At 41.1% G+C, this 23740-nt stretch overlaps 2 protein-coding genes across 6 annotated transcripts in view; both read right to left on the bottom strand.

Moving 5' to 3' along the window:
• Window positions 1-538: 538 nt before the first annotated feature.
• LOC132913937 (tyrosine-protein phosphatase non-receptor type 9) lies at window positions 539-11775 on the bottom strand. Its single transcript, XM_060972619.1, has 10 exons — window positions 11453-11775; window positions 10132-10365; window positions 9948-10037; window positions 9717-9857; window positions 6402-6665; window positions 5931-6316; window positions 5601-5840; window positions 5371-5521; window positions 5066-5273; window positions 539-4976 (listed from the first exon to the last, which is right to left on the bottom strand). The coding sequence occupies exons 1-10, from the start codon at window positions 11483-11485 to the stop codon at window positions 4747-4749; spliced, it is 1977 nt and encodes a 658-aa protein (XP_060828602.1). The 5' UTR covers window positions 11486-11775; the 3' UTR covers window positions 539-4746.
• A 1492-nt stretch (window positions 11776-13267) lies between these two features.
• LOC132913924 (probable JmjC domain-containing histone demethylation protein 2C) overlaps window positions 13268-23740 on the bottom strand; it is a 228782-nt gene continuing 218309 nt past the window's right edge. For 3 of the 5 annotated variants that reach the window (XM_060972582.1, XM_060972583.1, XM_060972586.1), the window contains exons 10-18: window positions 23300-23686; window positions 20955-23138; window positions 19745-19967; window positions 18580-18989; window positions 18310-18511; window positions 17795-17943; window positions 16171-17605; window positions 15830-16085; window positions 13268-15736 (exon numbers count right to left, since the gene is read on the bottom strand). In XM_060972582.1, the coding sequence (XP_060828565.1) occupies window positions 15424-15736; window positions 15830-16085; window positions 16171-17605; window positions 17795-17943; window positions 18310-18511; window positions 18580-18989; window positions 19745-19967; window positions 20955-23138; window positions 23300-23686 (5559 nt within the window). In that variant the 3' untranslated portion in view covers window positions 13268-15423. The remainder of the gene's footprint in view (window positions 15737-15829; window positions 16086-16170; window positions 17606-17794; window positions 17944-18309; window positions 18512-18579; window positions 18990-19744; window positions 19968-20954; window positions 23139-23299; window positions 23687-23740) is intronic. The other 2 variants (XM_060972585.1, XM_060972584.1) reach the window with 2 other exon arrangements.

Raw genomic sequence — 23740 nt, 5'->3', positions numbered from 1 at the left:
CCGCCAGAGGTCAGTCTTTTGAATCAGCTGTTACCGCCAACGTTAACATTCTCTTTCCGTTTGTGAAATGATCTTCTTACTTTCCTTTTTATCGTTTCCATTATCATAAATACATAATAAGTGTGTTACGTTGTTTGTGTGTAAATCGAATCGTTGGATTAAGATGGATGTCATCTTGAAGAATCTTTACCTGTCTTTTGCTAACGCTGTGGGGATGATAATATTGGAAAACATAGAACCAGTAAACTCATGATTTGAAATGGAGGATTAAGGTATGCAGTAATGATGTAATTTGCGTGTTGTATGTTGGTTGTCATAAATATTTTTTAATCGAAAATATGATACTTTAAAGTTATGATGAAAATTTAACCGTTATTTTTAAAAATTGCGAGATGCTGCGCTGGTGCATCGTCGACGCTGCGCATGCGTAACACTTTTAACCCCATTGCAAAATAACTACCATCTGATGTGATTTGAAATTTCAAATGGCGGATGTAAATTTGAATCTTGGGATTTTAGAAAGCATAGAAACATATAATACCATTTATGTTTGCAATATATTAAATAATTATTAGATACATTCATGTGCGATAGTTGTTTTAAAGTCATTCATATGTACAATATTTCGTTCCCACTCTTAATTTAAATCTCTGTTGTTCGTAATATCTCAGTACGTTTTAACTTTATGCTTGAAACAAGAATTTCAATTTAATTACAGAATAATCAGTTTTTCGATATCGATTCTTCTTTACCCTTCATTTTTAACTTTTTTATTGTACAAAATCCGAGCAAATATCAATTTTTTGAATTATATTTCTAGAAAATGTATATCGTCAATGGAACTTTAGAGGTGCGATTTAGAGAATCGTAAGACTCAAATAAATTACCAACGACGATCGAAACAACGTTTTTACAGGAATGAGAATAATCGAACAAAGAGCAGAGAGAATACTGATCGCGCGAAAAGGGATGATGTTGAGAATATAAAATTATATAGGATCGTAATACTGTTGAATTGGTTAGTTTAATCTATCTGTACCCTTACTTTTTCGATAATGCGCAAGACAAAATTATTCTAAGGGGTTTAGAGCATACGTTACTCGCCCGAGTATCTTACAAAAAACTTTAGTACCTGTTCCGGTGGTTTCTTTCTGTTTTTGCGCATTTATCTCCGTTTTACCGATACACGTCTGAGGATATTATGAAATAGACACACACAAATTACTACAAAATCACACGTTACATCCACACTTAATTAGAATGAAAGAGAGCGAGAGAGAAACGACGAAAACATCGGGTCGGAATTTTCTTTTGCATTCGAAGAAAATGAGAACTCGATAAAACCTCCGTATTCACAGACTGCACTTGTTCGCAAATAAAAAACGAATAAGAAAGAGAGAAACTTTGTGTTGAACGAAAGAAAAATGTACTTTTTGGCATTGTGTATTACCGTAATATGATGTTTTACAAGTACACTTTGAATATTTTATTTTATTTCTTCTTCTTCTCTTTTTTTTTTTTTTTTTTTTTTGCTTTTTAATCTCAAAGGAACAAAAACGTGCTATGAAAAATTTCGTGCTTTTCCTTAACTTAACGGATCGTTACGACTGACTCTTATTATGCAACTCTCTTTTCCTCCTTTCTTTACATTTCCAACTAGCAGGTTCTTAGAAAGTGAAACCCTGAGAACATGGAGGTTTAAGCGAACCTTAAGACTTCGTGATAATATGTGCGTATTATGTACATCGTATGAATACTTTAAGATAATCTTTTTAATAAATATAATAGATAATATAAAAGGGCACTGTGAACTAATTACAAACGTTAGAGAAATATAATATAATATAATATAATAATAGCAGTAGTAGTGGTAATAATAATAATAATAATAATAATAATAATAATAATAGTAATAGTAATAATAATTATTATAATAATTAGCAATAATAAATATGATTGTACCGATAACATGCCCTTTTTAAGGTAACCCAAGAATAGGAGGAACGTGTATACATTAAAATTGTTCGAAACTTATTTAAATCTGACTAAGCATTTAGTACAACAGCATTTTTTCCGTTTATATAAAATTCGAAGATATTCCTAACAAACGGTTCACTATCGATAGATCTGAGATGACGTATCGGTCGAAGTGACCCTGCTAAATTTTGCGCATAATATACAGACTGTACAGAAAATACACGCATTGGGTTCTGGGCAAAGAATTTTCTCGGCAAAAAAAGATTCTCGTTCCAATGAGTTCATTGGCATCGTCTAGTGCGTAATGGCAAATCAAATCGAATAAATTACAAGATAAGTTGAACGGTAAATCTAGATTCTAGATCATGAAATTTAAATAAAACGCAAAACTCATAGTTAAACGTTACGCTAACATGGCAGCGTTCTTATAAACAAAAACAATTATAAAATCGTATATTGAGAGCGATCTAAACGGCTATCACATATATTCCGCAATATAACAACAAATTCACGATGTCTCCGTTAAAATTCGTATCATACATTAAATTTAAGACGCAAGAAAAATTCATTGTAATATTAATTGCCTTTGTAACAACGATTTAGTATTACGATTTTCTTGCAACTATTATAATATACATTCAACAAATAGACGGTTAGACAGAGTGTTAGCTATAAATTGGACATCGATCGACATCGACATTCAGGATTTTTAAATCGTTTTAATAAGAAATTCTCAGATAAAACATCTATGCAAACACGGTCCCCAAACAGAATTTCTACTATTATTTTTGTTTTGATATAAGCGCGCTTCATTTCACAACGCACCTTTAAAAATCCTCTCAGTGTTGCTATTAACGAGTAAGTGCTAAAAATTCGTATTAAAAAGCGTTTGCATCTACAACAGCGTTTTTGGACACGCCCTCAAATTATATCAACATTCACATATTTTCTTCGTGCAAATACATTTCGTTTTCCGGTCGATAAGATTACGTTGTTGAAAAAGCTATCGCGAAATGAAAGCTAATACAACGGTGTTGATCTATTGATTCGCCGATTAATGAAATCAAAAATATATATCTTACAAGACTTTGACAGTATCAACCTAAATACTTAATAGCTCGAAACAAGTGGTCGATTCTCTAAAAATTTCAATTGTAAATCACACTGTTCTCTTTCTCTTATCCTCGTATTATACACGAAGGTTTTCGTGGAAGAGCGCGTTTTAAATTTGCTTGATATCTCTGCACTATGATCTTTAAAAAATCCTACCGTTGCTAAAACGAAGCACGTTTGATTCTCGAGGTAAACTAGTTGTTCATTCGCCCCTTTTATAGGTTCAACTTCGTACGACTTTCCTAAATTTTTTCAACGTTTCATCGAATTGGAAGTATTTTTAATCTATGCAATGATCCCTGTTTGACAATCCCTGTAAGAGAATCTTTTTATAAAGTGTCAGCCAACTATATCCAGACGCGATTCAATTGTAATTGTTCTGAGACGGTGTAGGAGATAATCTTTGGTTACCCAAAAATGCCTATTAAATACGATCGTCGATTACTTAGTTCCTGTATGACGGAAGCCGTTGTAACACGTTATAATATATTTGTAGGTCTTTAAATCTTACATATCAGTGACCGATTGGCCGCTTAAATTATATCGTCCATAGTTTTGTGATTTTTCGCAACATTCATATCTTTTTTTTTTTAAGTTTCATTATACTTAGGTCTTCATCCTTAATAAATCAATTTTACAACTTTAACCCTCTCATATAGAGACTCTATAACAATATATCCTTAGAACTTTGTACTTGATAATTTAATTTTTAGACAGGCGTTCAAAGTATGAAAGACACGTCATAGAAACAAGAAAAATCAGTTAGCATTTAGTACGAGTTTAACAAAACAGACTCAAGTCCTACCAAATCGTAAATGACGATAAAAATGCGAAACTAATTATCGTAACGGAGAGTGCAATTAATCGTGATTAGAATATAAAGTACGTATTACGCGATAATGCAAGTAGCGGTAAACTAAGCATATTATTATAAAAGAAACTACTATTAATTATTATTTATCTATCAAACGTATTAATTCATATAGCAGTACACTAATATAATAAATAAAGTCTGTACGAATGAAATTGTATTTTATCGGTTAGAGCGCCAAGTCTTGTGACTTTAACTCTGGTACGCGTAACGCAGAATACAAGAAAAATTCTTTAAACCTATGAAATAGCATAATTCACATACTTGTATACATTATATATTAATTTAATTGACGTAGTAATTGTTCTCAAATGGAATGTTCATAAAGTAAGACGTTTCATACTTTACACGTTTTAAATAACTCGTATTCATCTTTTAAAATGTACAATAAAATTTACATATGAGAGGGTTAAACTTGGACCGGCATCCGATTGTGCCACGTTTCACGCTATTACTCGGACAGCCGTTTCTAATTGGCACTGTTGCGCCACTTAGAACGTCATTTATTCTTAATATCGAATCGCTTGTTCACAGAGCAAAATACCAAGGAACAAAAACGGAAGGTTTCTGTTCGCACATATTGGCCTTGAAAAAACTAGTCTTTCTTTAGATATTCTCTAAACATATAGCCTAACGTAAGAGTAGAAATCTGAAATATTACATCGATGGAGATGATAGCAAAAAATAACTTTTAGTTATTTAAGCTAGAAATAGGCTATGTAAGGAGATTGTTACGTATACTCGGGAAGAACATCAATCTGGTACATGATAATAAAGGTTACACCCTAATCAGAATCTTCTTCTATGGTTGGAGGTAACATAGCAAGATGTTGTGAACTAAGTATCCCTCTGGAAAGCGCATACTCTGCCAGAGCACGATGACAGAAAACGTATTGGTCTGGCATTTGAATACTGTAGGCCCTCTGTGCTCGGATTTTTTCCACAGTTCCACGAATGTCTACAGTTCCAGTATCTTCTAGTCGCGATATGCAAATATCTAATGTGCAAAATGTTCCTAGAAAAATAACATATCCCGCGATAAGTGTCTTTGTTCTACTCTCTAAACGTTTTCTTTGAAACTCGCATGAATATCGGCATTTATACCTGTCCTTCCTATTCCTGCACTGCAATGAACAACTATAGGAGGTCCTCGCGGATGTCCAGCCCACGTATCTCCTCTACTAGCAAGTAATTTATTTTGTTGTTGTCTTACTAAGGCTAGAAACTGTAACAGAGCTCTGGCCGATTGTGGGACACCGTAATCCGGCCACGCGGTGTACAGCATATGGCAAACTTCCCTTGCCTCGTCAGTCTAAAATAAAAGCGTAATGTATTTATCGATTAAAAACTTCTAAACATCGAGGGTATCAGTTCCCGTCCTTGAAAGTTAAGCCAACACCGAGACATACCTTGTTGTTTGTAAGAAGAAGCATCGATATCGTGTAATCGGGATTCGTATCAACCTCAAGAGTGGTTACTGTAAAACCTCCCGCTTGTACTTCGTCTCCCGGTTCCGGACCCCAATATTGTGCACATTTCGTGCGACCTCTTTCCACCACTCTAAAATCCATCAAAAATTATAGATACTCTTCCGGTTGAATATCAAAGCAATCAGGGAAATGTGCCTTTATCGATCTACCTTGTGGTCATAACAACAACGAGCGTTTGCTGTTCCCAAATCATTCTCCAGAAATCACCGCAAGTTTTCGGCAGCGGACCCTGTGTGCTAATAAACGCGTTCTTCTGTTTGTAACCATCAACAAAATTAGCATTTATGTAATCCGATGTAGCGTCCCCGTCTATTTGCGACAGGCATACTCTACTGTGATCGTAGCAAAGCACGTCTGTGTATCGGTTCTTCGATTGATTCGATCTTAATCTGAAAAATGTATCGAAAATTGTTTGTCAAACGACGATTCGGTGATAATCCTACGAAACGTATTTCTTAAAGAATACAGCCTTCGCGTACTTTGCATTATTGAAGGAACCTTCGGGCGGTCTTTGCCTAATTTCCGTGTACTCCGCTATGAGACCTGCGCGTCCTCTCGAATGAATCTCTTCGATGAGTTGTTCCATGGTAACGGCCTGAATGCCGAGATCCCCGTGTAGGCTATCGTCGTCGCTAAACCCTGAACTAGCTGAGGACGGAGGCTGTACTGGAGATGGAGCCTCATCGGTTCCCATCCAGATATCACCATTCGTAATCTCGATATCTCCAATATTGGAGATACCATTTTTAACTTTGTTTTTATCGATTATAGGACTAGTTGAGCTACTGACCGTAGTTCCATTGGGATTTTGAACCGTGTGGTTTTTCGATGTGGGCGAAAGAGGAGTACCCACTCTGGGGGTAACCTACACATATAAGAAATCCATGAATCATTGTTGAAGAATTCTTTTGGCATCTACTAGAACAAATGGACGCAATTAGAATACTGACCTCACAAAGCTCACCCCCTCCCCTGTTTGTCATGGATTTAAGACAGTGGAGAAGCCATGCCTCATGCTGTATCTCCAATGTGCCGCCCAAGCGATGCGGTAATGATTCCCGCGGGATATGTAACGTTAATTGAGGAATGGATACGGTGAATACTCTGTCCCTCAACTTTTCACGCACGAATAATCGAAGGATCTTGAAGGGTGCTTTGAACCACAGCGGTGCAGTCACTATTAAGACTTTTTTTAATTTTGCTGGATAACCACCCTGAAACAATACGACATCGTTATAGTACGTATACTCGACCGAAATTATTATAGTTCAATATTTACATTTTCCATCGTACATGCGATACCGTAAAGTATAAGACCATATGCTTATAAACGAATTATTTACGCAAGTAGTAAACTGCAGAAACAAAGGAATAAAAAAAGAATAATCGGATAATCGATCAGTTTATAACATACAGTTTATTTTTATATAACGATATTATTATAAAAAAAAAACATTGTGTGCGTCGCGCGCGCGCATCTGTGTGTGTGTGTGTTTTAAAGATAAAAGATATTAAAAAACTATCGGTTAACGCGAGTGCATGATTTATTTTCGAAATGGAGCGACTTTCAAATTTGACCTTTGCAAGACGATGCAATAATAGAATGGTATATAAACCGAGAACTACGTTTTAGTGCCAACTGCAAGCAATCTTCGAATATATGTTTTACACGCGAAGGGGTTTCGTTCTAGAGGAAAACTACGGAATTACGTGGCACAAGTTTCGATCCAATTTAACGGTAAACCTGTCTTATAGGCTAGTTACGCGTTGCATCAAACGATGCAAAATTCAATTGAACTGGGGCAAACGATTCATAGGCACGGGGTCGACGAACATTCAAGATTTCAGATCAATAGGGACGTGTAATGCGTGAAAAATTCTTTCTCACTTCTGAAGTTGTGCAAAATGCAGGAAACACGGTAACTTAACCCTCGGTACCCTCTGTGGTGTATATAGAGGGCGGAAGTACCGTAACGGCAACGACGTCAGCAGCAGCAGCACCACTACATCTTTACGATCTTAAGCGCATAAACTCTATTACATCGAAACCCCGCGAAAACACGACGAAAAAGTGTCGACGACTTGAAGTTGTTTCGAATCAATTCAGAACGATTACCGATCGCTATACAAACAGATTTTCTATATCGAAGATCGTGACAGATGCAAATCGGGATCGAGGAAATTACATACGAGGGTGTTTTGGTGTGATACGAACACTCGAGCACAATCAATCAATAGATTAGAATTTTCGTTTACCGTATGTCGCGAAAAGCTGCACCGTAAGCGAATATTTTATCGGGCATCGATGACACGAGCTCGTTAGGCGATCTACCTATCAAACGACGGATCGTAGAACGTGGATTATCTACTATACGAACGAAGCGCCGATGTAACGATAAATCGAGTGCTCTCGATCGGCTTGAAATTCGATTAATCACCAGGGTATATCCAGTGGTCGTTGAATCGATGGAATCGAAATCACTGCCGACACTCGGTCAGTCAATCGATAGCGTGAAATTAGAATAACCGTTTTCTACGGTTGACGAGCATAACTCGCGCTGCTACAGTTCCCGATTGTTACAACGTCATTTTCGTGCCGCGGAGTGGTTGGTTCGCGTATTCGGATGGAACAACGCGACGATTCGACAACTCGAAGAAATTACAGCGATCCAAACGGTGGAATCAGGTTGTAACTTCTTCCGATCTGTGCACGATAATGCCGCAAAGGGGTCACGATGATTACTGACCACGAGCGTCGCGACGTTATCCCGCGTATGCGCGCATGCGCGCCAACGACCCCTTCTTTTTACCACCGCTCTAGCATCCCTTACACGAATTTCTTTCTTCCCCCCTCCCCTGGCAAAGGTGCGATCCTACGTGCGGTGACGTATTATGTCAGTGTCTCTCAACCCGAGGACCTATTCTTGCTTCACGTCCGGTACTTTGGCAATCAGAATTCGTTGAAATATGTGAATCGTGTTGCGTACAACCCGGGGGTTATCAACCTCTAAAACTCGCCACCGCTAAAACTAGAACGTTCCGCATTATTTTTAACCGCAAATCTGACTACGTAAACAATATATCACCTTCACCGTGTAGCACCTTTTCCTAGTTTTTATTGCGAACGCCCTTGAGGAACGTGATTTCGAAATGGGCCACGTTATTTTTACCGTGATACGAACTTTAATTTATCAGTCCATAACCGATGAAAAAACGAAACTTTATCGGGAAAAGTAGCAGTCAGTCCGCGACCGATTATACGCTATAGATGGGCATAATAGAGCGGAAAATGAACGAGTATCGGAACGTTATTAGTCGAATAGAAAGCGATCACGTACCTTTATGCATTTTCCTTTTATATACTTCCCCCAGACACGCGTTTCAGAATAGAATTCTACTTTATCCCCGGTTCCTAATAAATAATCCGACTAAACTGATGATTATTTTTACCTCGGTGCCCGGTGACGTAAAAATGTTTGTTAGAAATAGTTTCACGAATATCCTATAACTGCGTCATTTCGACCAAAACCTTTGAAACTCCCTTGCTTCGCTCACAATGCGCGGCTCACTGGGCAATTGCAAGTGGGTTTCCGTGAAGCGTTAACGACCCCTTAAACTTCCCTGTTCTTTGAGATACACCCTTCTATGTACCCCACCAGCAGACGCTTCGGAATTACTTTATGTATTGCTCCGTATTATATAATCGAGATTCTAAGCGACCCGCTCCTTCCCTTTTTGCCACCAACTAGGAGGTACAACGGTCCAATACACGCGTCTCAAATATTTTCTAGCGTGCAACGTTACGCATTCGCATATTAGGCTAATCTTTTTCACAGACTGGCGACACACGCGTGCATTACACGGTCTGATTTCGTCCGTGGTACGAATAAAAGCCAAAGATGTTGATTAAATTTCCTGTGTAAAGATAATGGCCTACATTCGGAACGATCCGTTGCTACCAACAAAGCCTCTTTGTTTCTCGGTGCTCTGTAAACTCCGGACGTAGATTCGTGAATGAACCAAGGTGAATATCGAGAATGGTAAATTTGTTAAGTCGCGGGAGTATATATTAAGTTTCTGTCAAAGAGTAATAAATTTATTTATTCAGGATTTAACAGTGTTTATAATAACTGACTTAAATTTAACCAGGTGTTTCATCATTTTGGCGCTACTTTTTTGTATCTCGATAGAGTTAAATAATAAATATATGTACAAGGGATGCGTACATCGTTTTGAGATTGCGCGTGCACGGGTGTGAAACTTACCTTTAAAAGGGTGAGAATCTTTTGGGAGAGGTCATAGTCGAAATTCTGGTATTTGCTATCCGACATGTCATAAATAAAAACCAGACCGTGCTTTTGAGTTTCTACACTTTCTAGCGCTGCATCTAACTGGTACACCACGCCCTGTAACGAGACAGTGAAAGTTACATTATTAATAATTTGCAACGTCTCTTATGGTATGATCTTCTATAACGTTTTTAAGTACACACTCACTTGTAACGTTGTCTGGTGCGTGGTATTTTGTGGAAGGTGTAAATGTGCTGTAAAAATAGCTATGGCTGCCCCTGTAGCGTCCCTCGAAGGCTACAACATTTTAACAAATGCATCATATAAACATCATGTAATAAAAAACGCCAAATCACATTCAGATTTTTTTTAACGAAAATTAGCAACTTACTAAAACTGTAAATTTTCCTGTGCGTAATTCACTGAGCAAAGGTTCCTGAGTAGGGTATAAAAGTGCAAGACCCTCTCGCCTCCTGGTGGCTTCGTGCTGTTCGTACAACGCTAATGCTCTCGCAACTTCAAATTTCCGCGCTGTTAAAAATTTCACAGCCGTGCTCCACGATACGGGACCGGCTCTTCTTCCAGCCCGGCATTTATTAACTGCTTCTATAAATTCTTTTGTAGCCTGCAAACACAAAATTTGAAATTTATTTCACATTAAATTTAACATTAACATAAAACACGTTCCTCGAATCATCAACTGCTTTCTCCGCTTAAATGGTTCTTTATATATCCCAAACAAAAAAACGCTAATTCGCAGAATGCGCGGAATTCTAATAAGAGGAAGATGATCATTAATCAAAAAGAAGATTATACGAGACACGTTTAGAACAATGGGATAGTCTCGCAACATTTCTACACTGTCGAAACGCGTAACAGTCATTCGTCAATGATTTGTGTACATGCCCTGGGTACCGATATAACTTCCGGTGCCCGACTACCTACCCACCGGCAACTTCCGCCATAGTACGCTCGCCGGGGACCGGTGCGGTAAATGGATAGATTCATTCCAGGGTCAAGAAATTTAATATCGTAAATCGATACTTTAATAACCGACAGTTCTCGCTTTGTTTCAATTCCAACGTCACGTTTTGCTTATGAAAGACGTACACGTTCTATTTAATGCCACAGTTGAATTTTTAGAGCGGAAGATTCGTCGTTTTCCGCGACGCAGACCTTATAAAGCCACAAAATCCTTTTGTTTATCAACCGCATACTATTCGATGATTTATTTGTCACGGTATATGACAATTTTTCTATCTAAATTGTATTCACGAGAAATAAGATAATACGATGTTCCGAGAATTCTCAAAAAGATCGAACGTTATTGTCACGATGACAATGTCTAGTACAAACATCGATGATTAAAGCACGATGTACACACGCGAGTCTATCTATCGCGTTTGTTTAACATATTCAACGTTGAGTAGTGTAATCGCAGTTGCAATTCGCCGAAAGACATTCTTGAAGCTCTATCGAGCAGAAAGAATTTAGTTCTTTTGTCATTTCCGTTGAAAATCATCGAGAAGATTCAAAGAATCAGCGCCAGAGAAACGAGCAGTGTTTATATTACGCGGTTGTAAACACGTACGTGGTGTAGGGATCGAAGTAAAAAAAAGATCGCGATCGATTGTTTCGAGATATTGTCGAGATCGGTTGAAACAATTTTTCGACACGGTATATTCTATACGAGACGATAAATAATCGCTTACCTGTTCTTGCTCGACAGTTAACGTGGCTGCCATTTTGACTTAACGCACTGACATAACCGAAGAATCGCACTAGCACGTACTTATTTTCGACTCTATCCTAACGATCCTCTGTCTGTGGCTACACATTTTGTTTCCACACCAAAACGCACAACACTATCCTTATGACCGATTGGTCGAAGCGATAACAAAAACAAGTGAATCGGTCCGGCACTCGTTCATTGTCCGACGCTTGACACAGCTATAGCAGAACCGCTCCGACCCGTTCAGACGCTCGATCGTCTTTCTCTCCGTAGGTTGAGCGCCATCTTGGAAGCGTGAGTGTGTAGGCGACACTATACCATACTATACATTAACTACAGATTTGTACCATAGTTTATCGGTCGCCTGTCCTTCTCACGCCGGATATGCTATCATTGGCCGAGTATAGTTAACGTCGAAAGCCTCTCTGACTCCCCAAGTCTTGTACGATTTCGTGCAAATTCAACGCCGGAAACAAGCCAGGTGTGTTTTGGAACGGAAGCAGAATCGTTGTTGGTATATTATAATCCGGACACGTATCGGTACGTGTTTCAATGCGCGCGCTCGAATACCAGTCACGTATATATTAATATGCTTTCAAAGGATCTCGCAGAGTTTTCGCAAAAAAAGCTCCAAAATTCTTGCACTTTATAAATTGTATCAGCGAATTTGTTGACGCGCGTCTGACAGATACACAAAATCAATTTTTTGTCGGTAACGTGGGGCAACGCAGTCAATGAACGAGCGGTTTCATCCTCGTACTTCGATCTCGTTTTGAACCCAATTTGAACGTTTCAATTCCGAGCGATATATGGATCGAAATTAATTTGAATACGTCAGATGCCGTTGACGTGATTGATATTTTAATATCCTGAATACCACGGCGTTAATACGTACTACGATGCGTGAGAGAAATCACCGTCGAAACGTTGCCAATAAGCAACAAGTTAGCGTGCGAGCTATACGCAACAAGTCTCATAATAGAATTAAGTTTTTGTACGTTTGTTTGAACTTGGGAAAACTAAGTTAGACGTATTTCTTCGTATAAATTCGATTCGTGCCTAGGAGCGTGGTTAAATGTAACGAATAAAGGTACGCAGACTGTATTTTTTTTGTAATATAAACATTTTTCTTATTCAAACGTATGTTCTTACATTTACACAGTACAAAAAATTATACTCAGACCTGCCGGCCCGCGGTTCATAATTACTATGACTGGGGGCGACCGGTGATGGGGTAGTGTAGGACTTTGGGGGTGGATAATTTCTAGGAGTTTTAAGGGCTGTACAATTGTCTCATCCATTCCACTCCGCCCCCAATACACGGCCCCTTGTTCTCATTCTCACTCTCACTCTCTCGTGTATTCTTCCCGGAATTTCGCTCAAAAAAACAACACACGCACGCGTTTATGCAGTTACATACAAGCAATCTTTCGTAATCACCATCATTTATACACTGACGTTCGATAGTCGTGCTTTATGTGAGCCACGTATTCAGCAACATTTAAATATCGGTATTTCTTCGTTATAATTAATCGTAGTAATGATAATCATAATCATAATAATTAATTAATAATAATTAATAATGGTATAATAAACTATCTATCTACGTGTGTAAGGTGTATCCTTTTGTCCATTTTTTATGGAGTGTGTAATCCCTTAAAGCCTAACTTTCTTTCGTATTTATATATGTATATGTATACATATAAGTATGTATAAATGTATTTACATACACGTAGCGGGTAAACGAATAATAGCTTTGTCTGCAGCAATAATACACAGAGTATATGCCTATTTCTTTGTTTTTTTTCTATAACTTTATACATCGTCGTGATCATCAATTATCATTATCGTTATCGTCGCTTGTGAATAATAAGGGTACTTTTTTTATTCTTGTTATAATTTCCGTAATATTAACGTTACTTATCGACACTAAGAGATATTTAAAAATTTATTCGTTAAATATTATTTTAGTCAAGTCGTTGTATGCTAGAGACGAATGTTGAGATCAAAGAAATTGCGGATTCCAGGATTCCAGTGATTTGTTTTTCTCCTTATTTCTTCGCTTGTTGGTTGCACGTCGGTTTCGAGATTACCAGCAGTAGAGAACATCTGACGATCGATAAGCGCACCAACGGCGCGAGACGCTAAATCACATACACCTGTCCTCGAAAGCTGCTGCCTTCCTCTCTCTTTTATCTGCCTTTTTTCATTCTCCATCTTCTTCTTCTTCTTCATCTTACTCTGCTACCGCTTGAGGTTGCGAACAAATCGTGAACGTTCAACTATGATATTCCCCAGTTTACGAGTGTGTGAAAAACGTCATCGTGGAACACAATGAACGAGGACGGCAATGGCTTTCAAGAATTCAGACATTGCGCAACATACCGTGAATAGCAGCGGTTTATTCTATATGAGAACAGTTGAATGATAGGAACTCGGCCTCTCATCTGTGAATTCTGCATGACTAATCCGTGTTTCTTTTTTTTTTCTTTCTTCCCTCTCTGTTTTTTTGCCTGCCCCCTCTTCCTTCTCTTTTTTTTTTTTTTTTTGCCTACCTATACACGTACGATACACAACGTGTAAACACGTGAGACTGTCCACATTGTTCAACATTGGCACTTCGAAAATCGTTACACCTTTACTTTGCATTAAATAATGTTATCATAGTTTATCGATATTAATTATAATACAATTAGAATATCGCTGCTCTATCAGATAGACGGTTTGCGTGATTCGACAAAAATAACAGATCATTTTTACTTTACTTTTTTCTGCTTTTTTTCTTATTCTCCATTTCACCTTGTTTTCATACTGTTCTTTTACTGGGTCATCACTGGGCCACATAATGTTAATCCAATCTATAAAAACATTAAATTCAATCGAGTCTATTCTCATCGATATCTCATATCCTATAAAGATAATATCGAAAGATTTGTTTAGCCATTTTTCTTGTTATTTTTGTTCTGATGCCTTAATTTAAACGACGATGGTCATACAAACCTTCGGACAAACTTTGCTCGGTATAGCCGATATATCTTTCGGAGAAGAAAAACAAACTGAAAAATCCGAGGACTGGGTTTATATACCCGAGGAAGCCGAATTGCGATTTATCACGTGTAATTGCATTAACGCGCAATGGTCGAGTCATCTTATTCCAGAAACTTGACCGTTGCGAACAGATTAGGCAGTGTTTTTCTTACACTCGCCTCCCGCGCGAACACAAGGACGATAGCAGGAAATATATATCGGCCATTTGACAAAGCGTTTCTCTGTTTGCTTTCGTTAAATCGATACCAAAAAAGCACCAGATCACGAGAGCATATAACGCGGATCGACAAGTATCACTGATCCAGCTAACAATTGAATCGACATCTAATTGCACAAAGGTACCTCTAGACGATCCTTTTCGCAGTTGCTAGTAAGAATTCATTACACAATAATCCATTATCTACATTTATATAATATAGACAGTATGTATTGAATACAGGCACGATATAAGTAATTACAAATAATGCATGATCCAAAGTCCTCCTCATAGGTATCACAATGATAACGGACGCGGCGCACGCGCGTTCGCGGGACCGACTCCATAACTTTAATGAAAAAAAGCCGCGGACTTCATGTCCGCAAGCACGTTGCTCGAGAGGAAGGAAAACATATGTGTAAAAGGAAAATTTAAATGAAACAACGAATAATCTCATTGGCTCAGCCAATATCGAAAAATGAAACTTTTGAGTTACTCGTCAAATATCACAACAAATTCTTGCACCTCGATACAGGTTCTTCGGAGCATTTTGGATTAATCCTCCTGTCGTCTCGAACCGATCCCGGGCATATGCTATTCGGGAGACCGATACACGACCGGATAACGGGTTATGCACTCACTGCTATAGCGAGACTTTAGTCAAACAACGATCAACGGCTCTTGCGACCGCGACAGGGGGCCTAGGGCTACGTCTCCTCCTTCTTTATCTCATTATTAGACTTAAGCTTGGCAAGAGTTTCTTCCTTCGTGTTACTCAGTACGGCCAGCGAATCTTTCACCGCATGGTAGATTATGTTCTTGATTTGCAACTTGTCTTCGTGATTCGTATGCGTGTCCGATAACGCACGGAACTCTTGCGTTAGGTGGAAGCAATGCGACACGTTTTCTGGAGATACGAAATCTTCGGCTACCTTTATACAATTGTGAAGGTTACGGACTTGATGCGGCGCGCCAGCTGGCACGAATACTGCATCGCCTAGGCACTGTACGATAGCGTATCTGTAACAAGGGAGAGAAACACATATTTATTTTTACAAATACCTCAGAAAGCTATTAGAGACAGTGAGATCGTCGAACGAACGCAGTGCTTACCCTTCGACGCCGTATTCGCGATACAGCCGTTCTCGCAAAGGTCCATCGAGGTAACAGCTTTGATCGTGAATTGGATCGTGGTGCGGCTCCAAACGAGCCCCTCGTTCCAAAGCTACCGCGTTCAATAGATCCCTGATCTTGTCGGCATCTCGTGCTGCGTATATGTGCCACAATGCGCCTGGTGCTTCTCCACGTTCACGAACACGACGGCGTGTCAAGATGTCACAGCCAGCTTCGTCTATCGCTCGTAGTGCTTCTATAACATTGATACAACCACGATTGTTAATTCTTCGAAATCTAATTTGCTTTAGATAAAAATGATACAAAATAATGGTAAATACCTTTGACGTATTCGTCGTTATCGGCGTCCTTCGGAATTCCCACGTAGACCATAACGTTGACCGCATCGGAAATATCTAGATGAAGGTTGGTTGTTCCCTTATTGGGATGAAGAGCCGATCCGTAAGCGTTGTACATTTTGGGTCCTAGGTCTGGTCTCACGAAGCAATCCGGTAGACGGCTGGCCAGGTTCAATCTTCCGTTTCGATGGGTATACTCCGACAACGGCAAAACTTTCATCAAATCCGCAAATCTCGATGGCAATAATTCTGCGAAGTCTTCGCCAGGCGGCCAGTCCTTTAATTTCAGTAACATCGGATTTCCCCTCTCATCCTTTAATCTCTTCGAGAAGTGTTCGAATCCTTCCCAGAATTTACGCATCGGTTGATTCGGTACCAAATTTCCGGTCATGCAGTTGATCAAGTCGTTCTTCTCATCGCCAAAGTCTCTGGCGAACGAGTCCGGATGCCACAGATTGATATCTAACGACTTCGCAACGTCCGACACGATGACTGGCTGTCCGCGTTTCCACTGGTCTTGAAATATTCTATAATTGTTAGGATTGTTTGGATCGTTTAACCTGAGCAACTTTCCATCACAGAGCCAAGAGTGCGGCACATCGGGGTACAGACTCTTACTTTCGGTAAGCGTCATGATCCGAATGGGCAACGGTTCTCTTCCTTTCTGAGTCCATTTGTATCTTCTTACGAAATGCTTCAATTCCCTCGGTTTCTCGTCATCCAGTTCGTCTTCCCTCTCTTTCTTCACGCTGTGTTCTATTACGCTGGATATAACCTCATCCAGCGTGTCCATTTTCGACTTTTTGCCAGATTTCGCGACGTTGTTCTGCGCGTTGTTTCCAGAAGTAACGTTAACATTGCCGGAATTGTTGGTCGGTGAATTCGATCTAGATCCACTACCGTTTGATTTATGGGACGGTCGGATAAGCAATTCTCTCAAGGTCGAGTAATTGCCATCTCGATCCTCGTCGGAATCCGAGCTAGAACCACTTTCGTTTTTATCCTGATTCTGCAGAGCCACATCCGCCAGCCAATTCAACGGAGAGTTTTTGTCTTCGCCGTTCGTTTTGTTTTCCGACGATCCGTTCGATTCGTTCACTTTCTTCTCTTCTTTCACTTCCTGTTTAACATTACCGTTGAGAACCGGTACCGTGTCGCCTTTTATCATGTTCCGTAAATATTCGTTGGGAGAGGTTTGAACGACTAGCGAGCAACCACAATGCTGTGATATTCCCCATTCCGCGCGGCATTCGTGCAGGCGTTGCCCGAGACGTGTCAAGCTATCGCCGGCGATAATTTGCGTGAGCATAAGTCGTTCGGGCTCGTGCACTTGCCTATTCGTACACAAAAGCCACGAAAAATCATCTCTATCCTTGCCGCTCTCTCCCCAAATCTTGATCGTTCCATTCTTGCGTCCCTAATAACATTTATGATTTGTGAAATCCCCGCGAATAGAAATTTAGATATATAACGTAGCTACGTTTCACGCGTCAGAGTTAAAGAGCTCGATTTTTATAGTTATAATCACGTGGATTTCAACTAACTATCTATCATCATGTCTTACGAATGAATATAGATTTATAAAGATGAAAAGAAATGTTCTCACCTTGTAACAATCGATGCATACGACGAAGCCACATTTTCCGCAAGCCCAGTGATAGTTGAACAAGGTTGTCTCGCAGACATCGCACATCTCTCGAACACCTTGCACCACTCTCTTCCAAGCGACTGTTCCGTCTACAAGTCCCGAACTTGCTGTCAAGGTGAAGAAACAATCGATACGCAAAGCGTTAAATCATGCGAACAAAGGAAATACTCCAAGCTAATTTTCCTTGCGTATAATTGCATGCTTATGAAAATATCAAATTAAATATTTCCAACGTAAATGAATAATATACACAATAATGAAATCAAAAGAAACGCTGAATGACCATATCTCATGCTAAATATACTCAATTTGTTTTTTGTTTCAAATTTGTTCTCGTAATATATTATATATACGTAACATCGATACTATGAAACATGCGTGAAGACACATAAACATTGATTTTTTACATTTTTACTCTGTATTTTCGAATGACCATGTTACCTAAATGTTTGAGTCCAACATGAAAAATTTACCTTCTGCCATGTGCTGTTGAAGAGCGTCCTTTTCTTGATGCAAGAGGTCACAGAACTGATCTCCGACTTGGCGAAGTAGTCTGTGAGCCATTTCCAAATCTAGATCTTCTTTGTCTCCTTTCTCTTTATCGTTCTTATCGGGCTTTTCATCTTTCTTCGTATCCGTATTCTCTTTCCCTGGTAACCATAATCGGAGATCTACCTGTAACACGAAAACGAAACGATTGTTCGTTATTCTTGCCTTGAGGTGCGGAAATTTCCAATACTTACCTCAGACGCATCCTTATGAGGGTCGCTAAATCCTGCTATAGCCAACTGTCCGTTTTTCGTGTACCGTAATCTACGGAATGCATAAAATCTGCAGAAAATATTTTGAGGAAGATTTTTGGAGCGCTGGTGCGGTGTCCATCTGCACTCACGACATTTAGCCAACTTTGGAGCTACTTCGAAACAAGCGCCGTCTTGCAACCAACTGTCACCGGTTTTTTTCAATTGTGATATCGGAGGTCTACGAAAGGGATCGCCCCTACCGCCGCTTCCACCTGGCCCACTGTTACCACCGCTCGTACTATCGTCTCTACGTTCTTTCTTTTGACGAGGTTGCTGATCTTCTCCGCCCAATTCGTTACCTTTCGTAGTCTTTGGTCTTCTACCTCGTTTTCTCGGTTCTTTATTATTTCCTATTGAACAAACAGTATGATCTATTTGAATAACGATGGAAGACATTTATCTAGCCATTTATACACAAATAATTTAATTCAGTGTTAAAAAGCTCGTTATATTGTTTGTATTTCATAAATGTATATATATACTAATCAATTCATTATGTCATCATCTTTTTCCTAATAATTGTTATTAGAATATTTGAAAATAGCAAGCAAGGATTTTATATTGAAACAGGGTAAGTGTACGAAACGGGATAACAAGGGTTTCAAGAGCATGGCGAATCTAAAGAGTGTCAGGAATACAACATTTTAACTGTAACATGTATCAAACAATATGTATGTTGTAGAATTCTATCGAATCTGTATTGTAATTATATTATTTAATTATCTATTTCAAAAAGTTACTTAATATTTCTTCTATTACTGAATCCTACTATTTTATAATATTGGAATAGAATTTTATAGAATTTTTTAAACTTTGATTTCTCTGTAATAATCTTGTATAATTTATTTATCATTCTCGCATATTTTTTATGTACTTAAAAAAAAAAAACAATAATTTATTTATGTTCCTCGATAATTATTTCAATTTATTTCAATGCTTGAATCCGAATGGATCAATCAATGGTATTCCTGAATTTCTCGAGTTCTCGTATGGCTCTATAGAAAGGATTAAGTGTATGACCATGGAACACGGATCACTTACCCTGCAAGTGAATAGTTAGTTCACCTGATGGGAAGTCCATTTACAAGAAGCTACGTCAACTAACCGTTTCCCGAGGAATTGTTGGAATTGGCCGTGGTATGCCGCACCCTCGACGTAGGTTGAATGGAACCCAACTGTTCGCTGGTATCGCTAGCGGAACCAGCCTCGCTCTCGTTACTAGACTCGCTGCCTACACCAGTCCCTCCAGCTTGCTTGTCTTCCTTACGCCTCCGCTGATCTTCCGCGGTCGTTTGCTGCCTCCGTGCTGCGCCCTTCTTTCGTTTTACCTACCACAGGGCACAGATTATTAAGTAGTCAGGAAGTTCATGCTCTTGCCGAAACTACTGCCAAAATACTACAAAAACGCCCTAGATATACGCGCGCCCGCATGCAAGGCACGCACGACGCACGCACACTGTACCGTATACATATATCGTTTACAGTATGGCTTCTTATTTCAAGCAAATCAATTTTCAAATCGAATTACGTTACATGCAATATGTCTATATGATTTCAAACGAATGGTTTAATATAGAAATAAAATAAAAAAAAAAAAGAAATAAAAAAAAAACAAGTTAAAAAAGATAGTTCTTCTCTCATAAACAACAGAATAATTTAACAAGTTCTCAAACGTCGAACATATATAACGGAATTTAAACAATCGTTTTGAGGTTAGGTTTCTTTAATCGCGAATATATATATAGGATGAAATCGTTTCACGCTTTACCAATTCTGTCCACTCGGAGTTATACATGTCGCACGGTCGATAATCGTTCGTAGAGCACATATATCAGCGTCAAAGTTCGAGAAACTAATGCCAAAATAATTTCATTATATCGTACAGACAACGTTCGAAGACACCTTTCTACTTATGGCTTGTACTGGTAGTACAATGTTGTTAAAATGGCGGCGAAAGAGGCGGGAAATTCAAACGCAACCATGGCGGGAAATTCAAGCGCGCAACTCCGATGCCACGTGAATTTCGCAGCAGACGTAATAATCGTGTACATGCTTCGACACAATTGAACTACTAATTATACGATAACGATGAAAACCGTTAATAATGATACATCGAAAATCTACATACTACCAGAAGAAGAGCGTAGACATGAATAAAGGAAAGGATGTAGCAATTATATTCAGAACACGATCTATTTAGAGAACCATGCAAGAATAATGTAACAGACGCTACGTTGAGTCACTACAACGAGTCCAAACGACTTAGACGTCCGACTCTAGAAAAGTAATAAGATAGATACGATCCATATAGATACCTTGGGTGGCTTCCTTTTCGGCGGCGACTTCCTTTCCGGGTCGCTGCTTGACGAGTCTTCCTGTAACGTTTTCGTGTCCGTGGCGTGTCCGTTTAACGATTCTTTGTTCGCCGATTTACGACTACTTTTGGCAGTGACCTTGCTTTTATTAATGCTGTTCACCGCCATACTACCGATATTGTGGATAGAGTTGACGGCACTAGGCAAACAAGTGGTGGTCGTATTGCCGGAGACGTTCGAAGAGGTATCGCGTTCTTTGTTGTTCAACGACTGCGACGGTGCTTGGGAGATGTTCATAGGTAATGTGACACAAGTACCGCTGCCTACGACGCCCGTTGTATCTTCCGTCCCATCTTCGCCGGAATGCCTCTGAAGCCAAGCCTTCTTCAGCTTGTGTACGGGATAACTGGTACTGCTGGGTGGTCTAGGCGCGGGACTGTTGGATTTTTCGCTATCAACCGTGCTCGGATTGGCTTTGGCTGGCGTGCCAGGAGCACTAGGTGCTGGACTGGGCGCCGTAGAGGGTGCTGGACTGGGAATGGGCGCGGGACTTGGTGCCGCGCTCACCGTCGGATTCAGGGAGCTGACGCTACCCGTACTGGCCGGTCTCACGGAACCATCGCCGCTGGCAGTTCGTGGTGTTGGACTGACCGCTGTCACGGTACGTTCCTGCGTGTTCGTCTGTGTGTTCGACTGAGCCAATAGAGCAACCGTGGTGTTGACTACGGTGGTGATCGAGGTCGCCGCCGAAGCTATCAACGGGCTCGGTTCGCTCACTCTCGAGAGGACCGGTGGTCCAACGCATTGCAACGATAGTGGCTGCGGTTCCTCCGTTCTACGTTTCTTGCAGACTTCCAGCGAGACCGGTTGGCCGGAATTCTCGGTCAACGACGGAGTAGGCGCTTTCCTCTTAGGCGAGCCGGATCTCTCCACTCCGAGATCGAGCGGCTGCGTTTGGAAAGAGGTGTTGATCTGTGGTTGCGCGTGTTGCACCGTCTGACCGGGTTGCTGATGCGGACTCGTGTGATGCGCTGGATGCGCGATGGGCCTGGACAGGGGCGCCGAAGCTGCAGTCGGCGGAGAACCGTGAAGAGGTGGCGGTGGAAGTTTGGCGGCTGGCATCGAGCCGGTATAACCCCTAGGATCGTAGACAGACCTACTGTGCGCGGGCGGTGGCAGAGGTGGAGGCGGCGCCCCGTGATGGTGAGGCACTTGCTGGTAAGGCGAGGTACTGGCCTTCGAGGTGAGAGGTATCGGGGCTGCGACCGCCGGCTCGGAAGCTCTGCAGACCGGCGTTCCGGTCATAATACCCGAATTCGGTTTCCCGTAGATGTGAGGCGGCGCTGGGCTACTGACTTTCGGCTTAGAGCCTGCCGGCGCGGCGTAATGTGAGGTCGGTGAGGCCGTGGGCGGATGCGGATGTGGATAAGAATACGAGGACTTGGCAGTAGCGTAAGGTAGACCGGGTTCCGGCCTAGTAAGATAACGTGGTTCGGGTGGCGATGGATGCGGTGGCTGATGAGGATGTTGAGCGTGCGGTGACTGACGATTGTGCGAATGCGGTGGATGCCCGTGCGGACTGGGTAACTGCGTCGTGGTCGTAGACCCGCTACTGCTTCGGTGATGACTCTGAGGTATGCTCTTCGCCGCCTGTAGTCCGTCCAGGTGGTGAAGATGGTGAGGACTCTGCGTCGGACTTCTGTACTCGTACGGCTTGTGCTGCGGCGGGACCGACTGTACGTTCAGATACGGCATGATCTTCGGACTCGGCGAGTGTTGCTGCGACGTCGGCACTTTCGGAAGCTCTCGACCTTCGTTCTTCACTATCACCGAGCTCTTGTGATCCGGCAATAAAGAAGGAGGATTCTGGAGAATCTCCCGACCGTGATGGTCTCGCTCGAGACCTCCGGCCAAACCGCTTTTACTCGGTAACGACTTGTGCGGTTGACCTACGTCACTCTTCACCTTAATATCGTGCATATACGGTGACTGTGGCTGGTACGTTGAGTAACTGAACAGGCCGACGTTTGGCTCCACCTTTGGCAGGGAACTGTGCGACGGCCCTACCACCGGTGGTGGTTTCTCGTGAAGACTGCTAACGGGCAGCGACGACTTGGAAGTCCTCGAGTGCGCCGGTGGTGGTGGATAATCGACTTTGCCAGGTACGCTCGACGGTCGAGACACCTGCGCCAAAACAAACCAGAATGACTACCATTAACGCGGCATTACCAATATTGGTATATACCGATCGCCGCAGAAACGAACGTTTACGCCGAGTATCGGCTTTAATGCGCCCGTTCTCTCTCGATCGATCTCTCGATCGTTACAACCACGCGCATACGTACCTGTTGAGTCGGAGGCGCAGTGGCTGCATAATAAGCGGCTCTCTGTTGTGCCGCGACATGGTCCCTGGCCTCGGCTTGCCTGTGCAGTCTCTCGGCCGCGACCAGGTGTTCCCTTATCCCCAGGTTCTCAGTTTCTCGCTGTCGCTGCTCCCTCGCGTCCCGTTCCCTCGCCTCGCGTTCCCTTTCCTCGCGCTCGCGTTGCTGTTGCTGCGCGACGGTGACTGGATGCGCCGCCGCCGCACCTGGCCCGGGATGATGATGGCCTACATGCGCTGTCATTGCGGAATGCGGCGTGGCGTGCGTCCTGCTTCCTGGTGGCGGTAATGGGATGAACGTGTTCCATGCCATCGAGGTCGACTGCATGTTTCTCTGCGGAACATAAGACACCTACTTCAATAAATACTGCCAATCAATTTGTCGGTTCGACCCGGATGATCGTCA

The sequence above is a fragment of the Bombus pascuorum genome, chromosome 14 (genome assembly GCF_905332965.1).
Source record: "Bombus pascuorum chromosome 14, iyBomPasc1.1, whole genome shotgun sequence".
Classification (NCBI taxonomy): domain Eukaryota; kingdom Metazoa; phylum Arthropoda; class Insecta; order Hymenoptera; family Apidae; genus Bombus; species Bombus pascuorum.
Note: the sequence above shows the minus strand (reverse complement) of the source record. Positions and strands in the feature narration are given on the sequence as shown.

Coding starts and splice junctions, on each gene's coding strand:
- LOC132913937 (XM_060972619.1), bottom strand. CDS start 11,485: ATGGCAGCCACGTTAACTGTCGAGCAAGAACAG. Junction 9,858..9,947: donor CGCACCAGACAACGTTACAA/GTGAGTGTGTAC, acceptor GTCTCGTTACAG/GGCGTGGTGTACCAGTTAGA. Junction 5,274..5,370: donor TTCTTCTTACAAACAACAAG/GTATGTCTCGGT, acceptor CTTTTATTTTAG/ACTGACGAGGCAAGGGAAGT.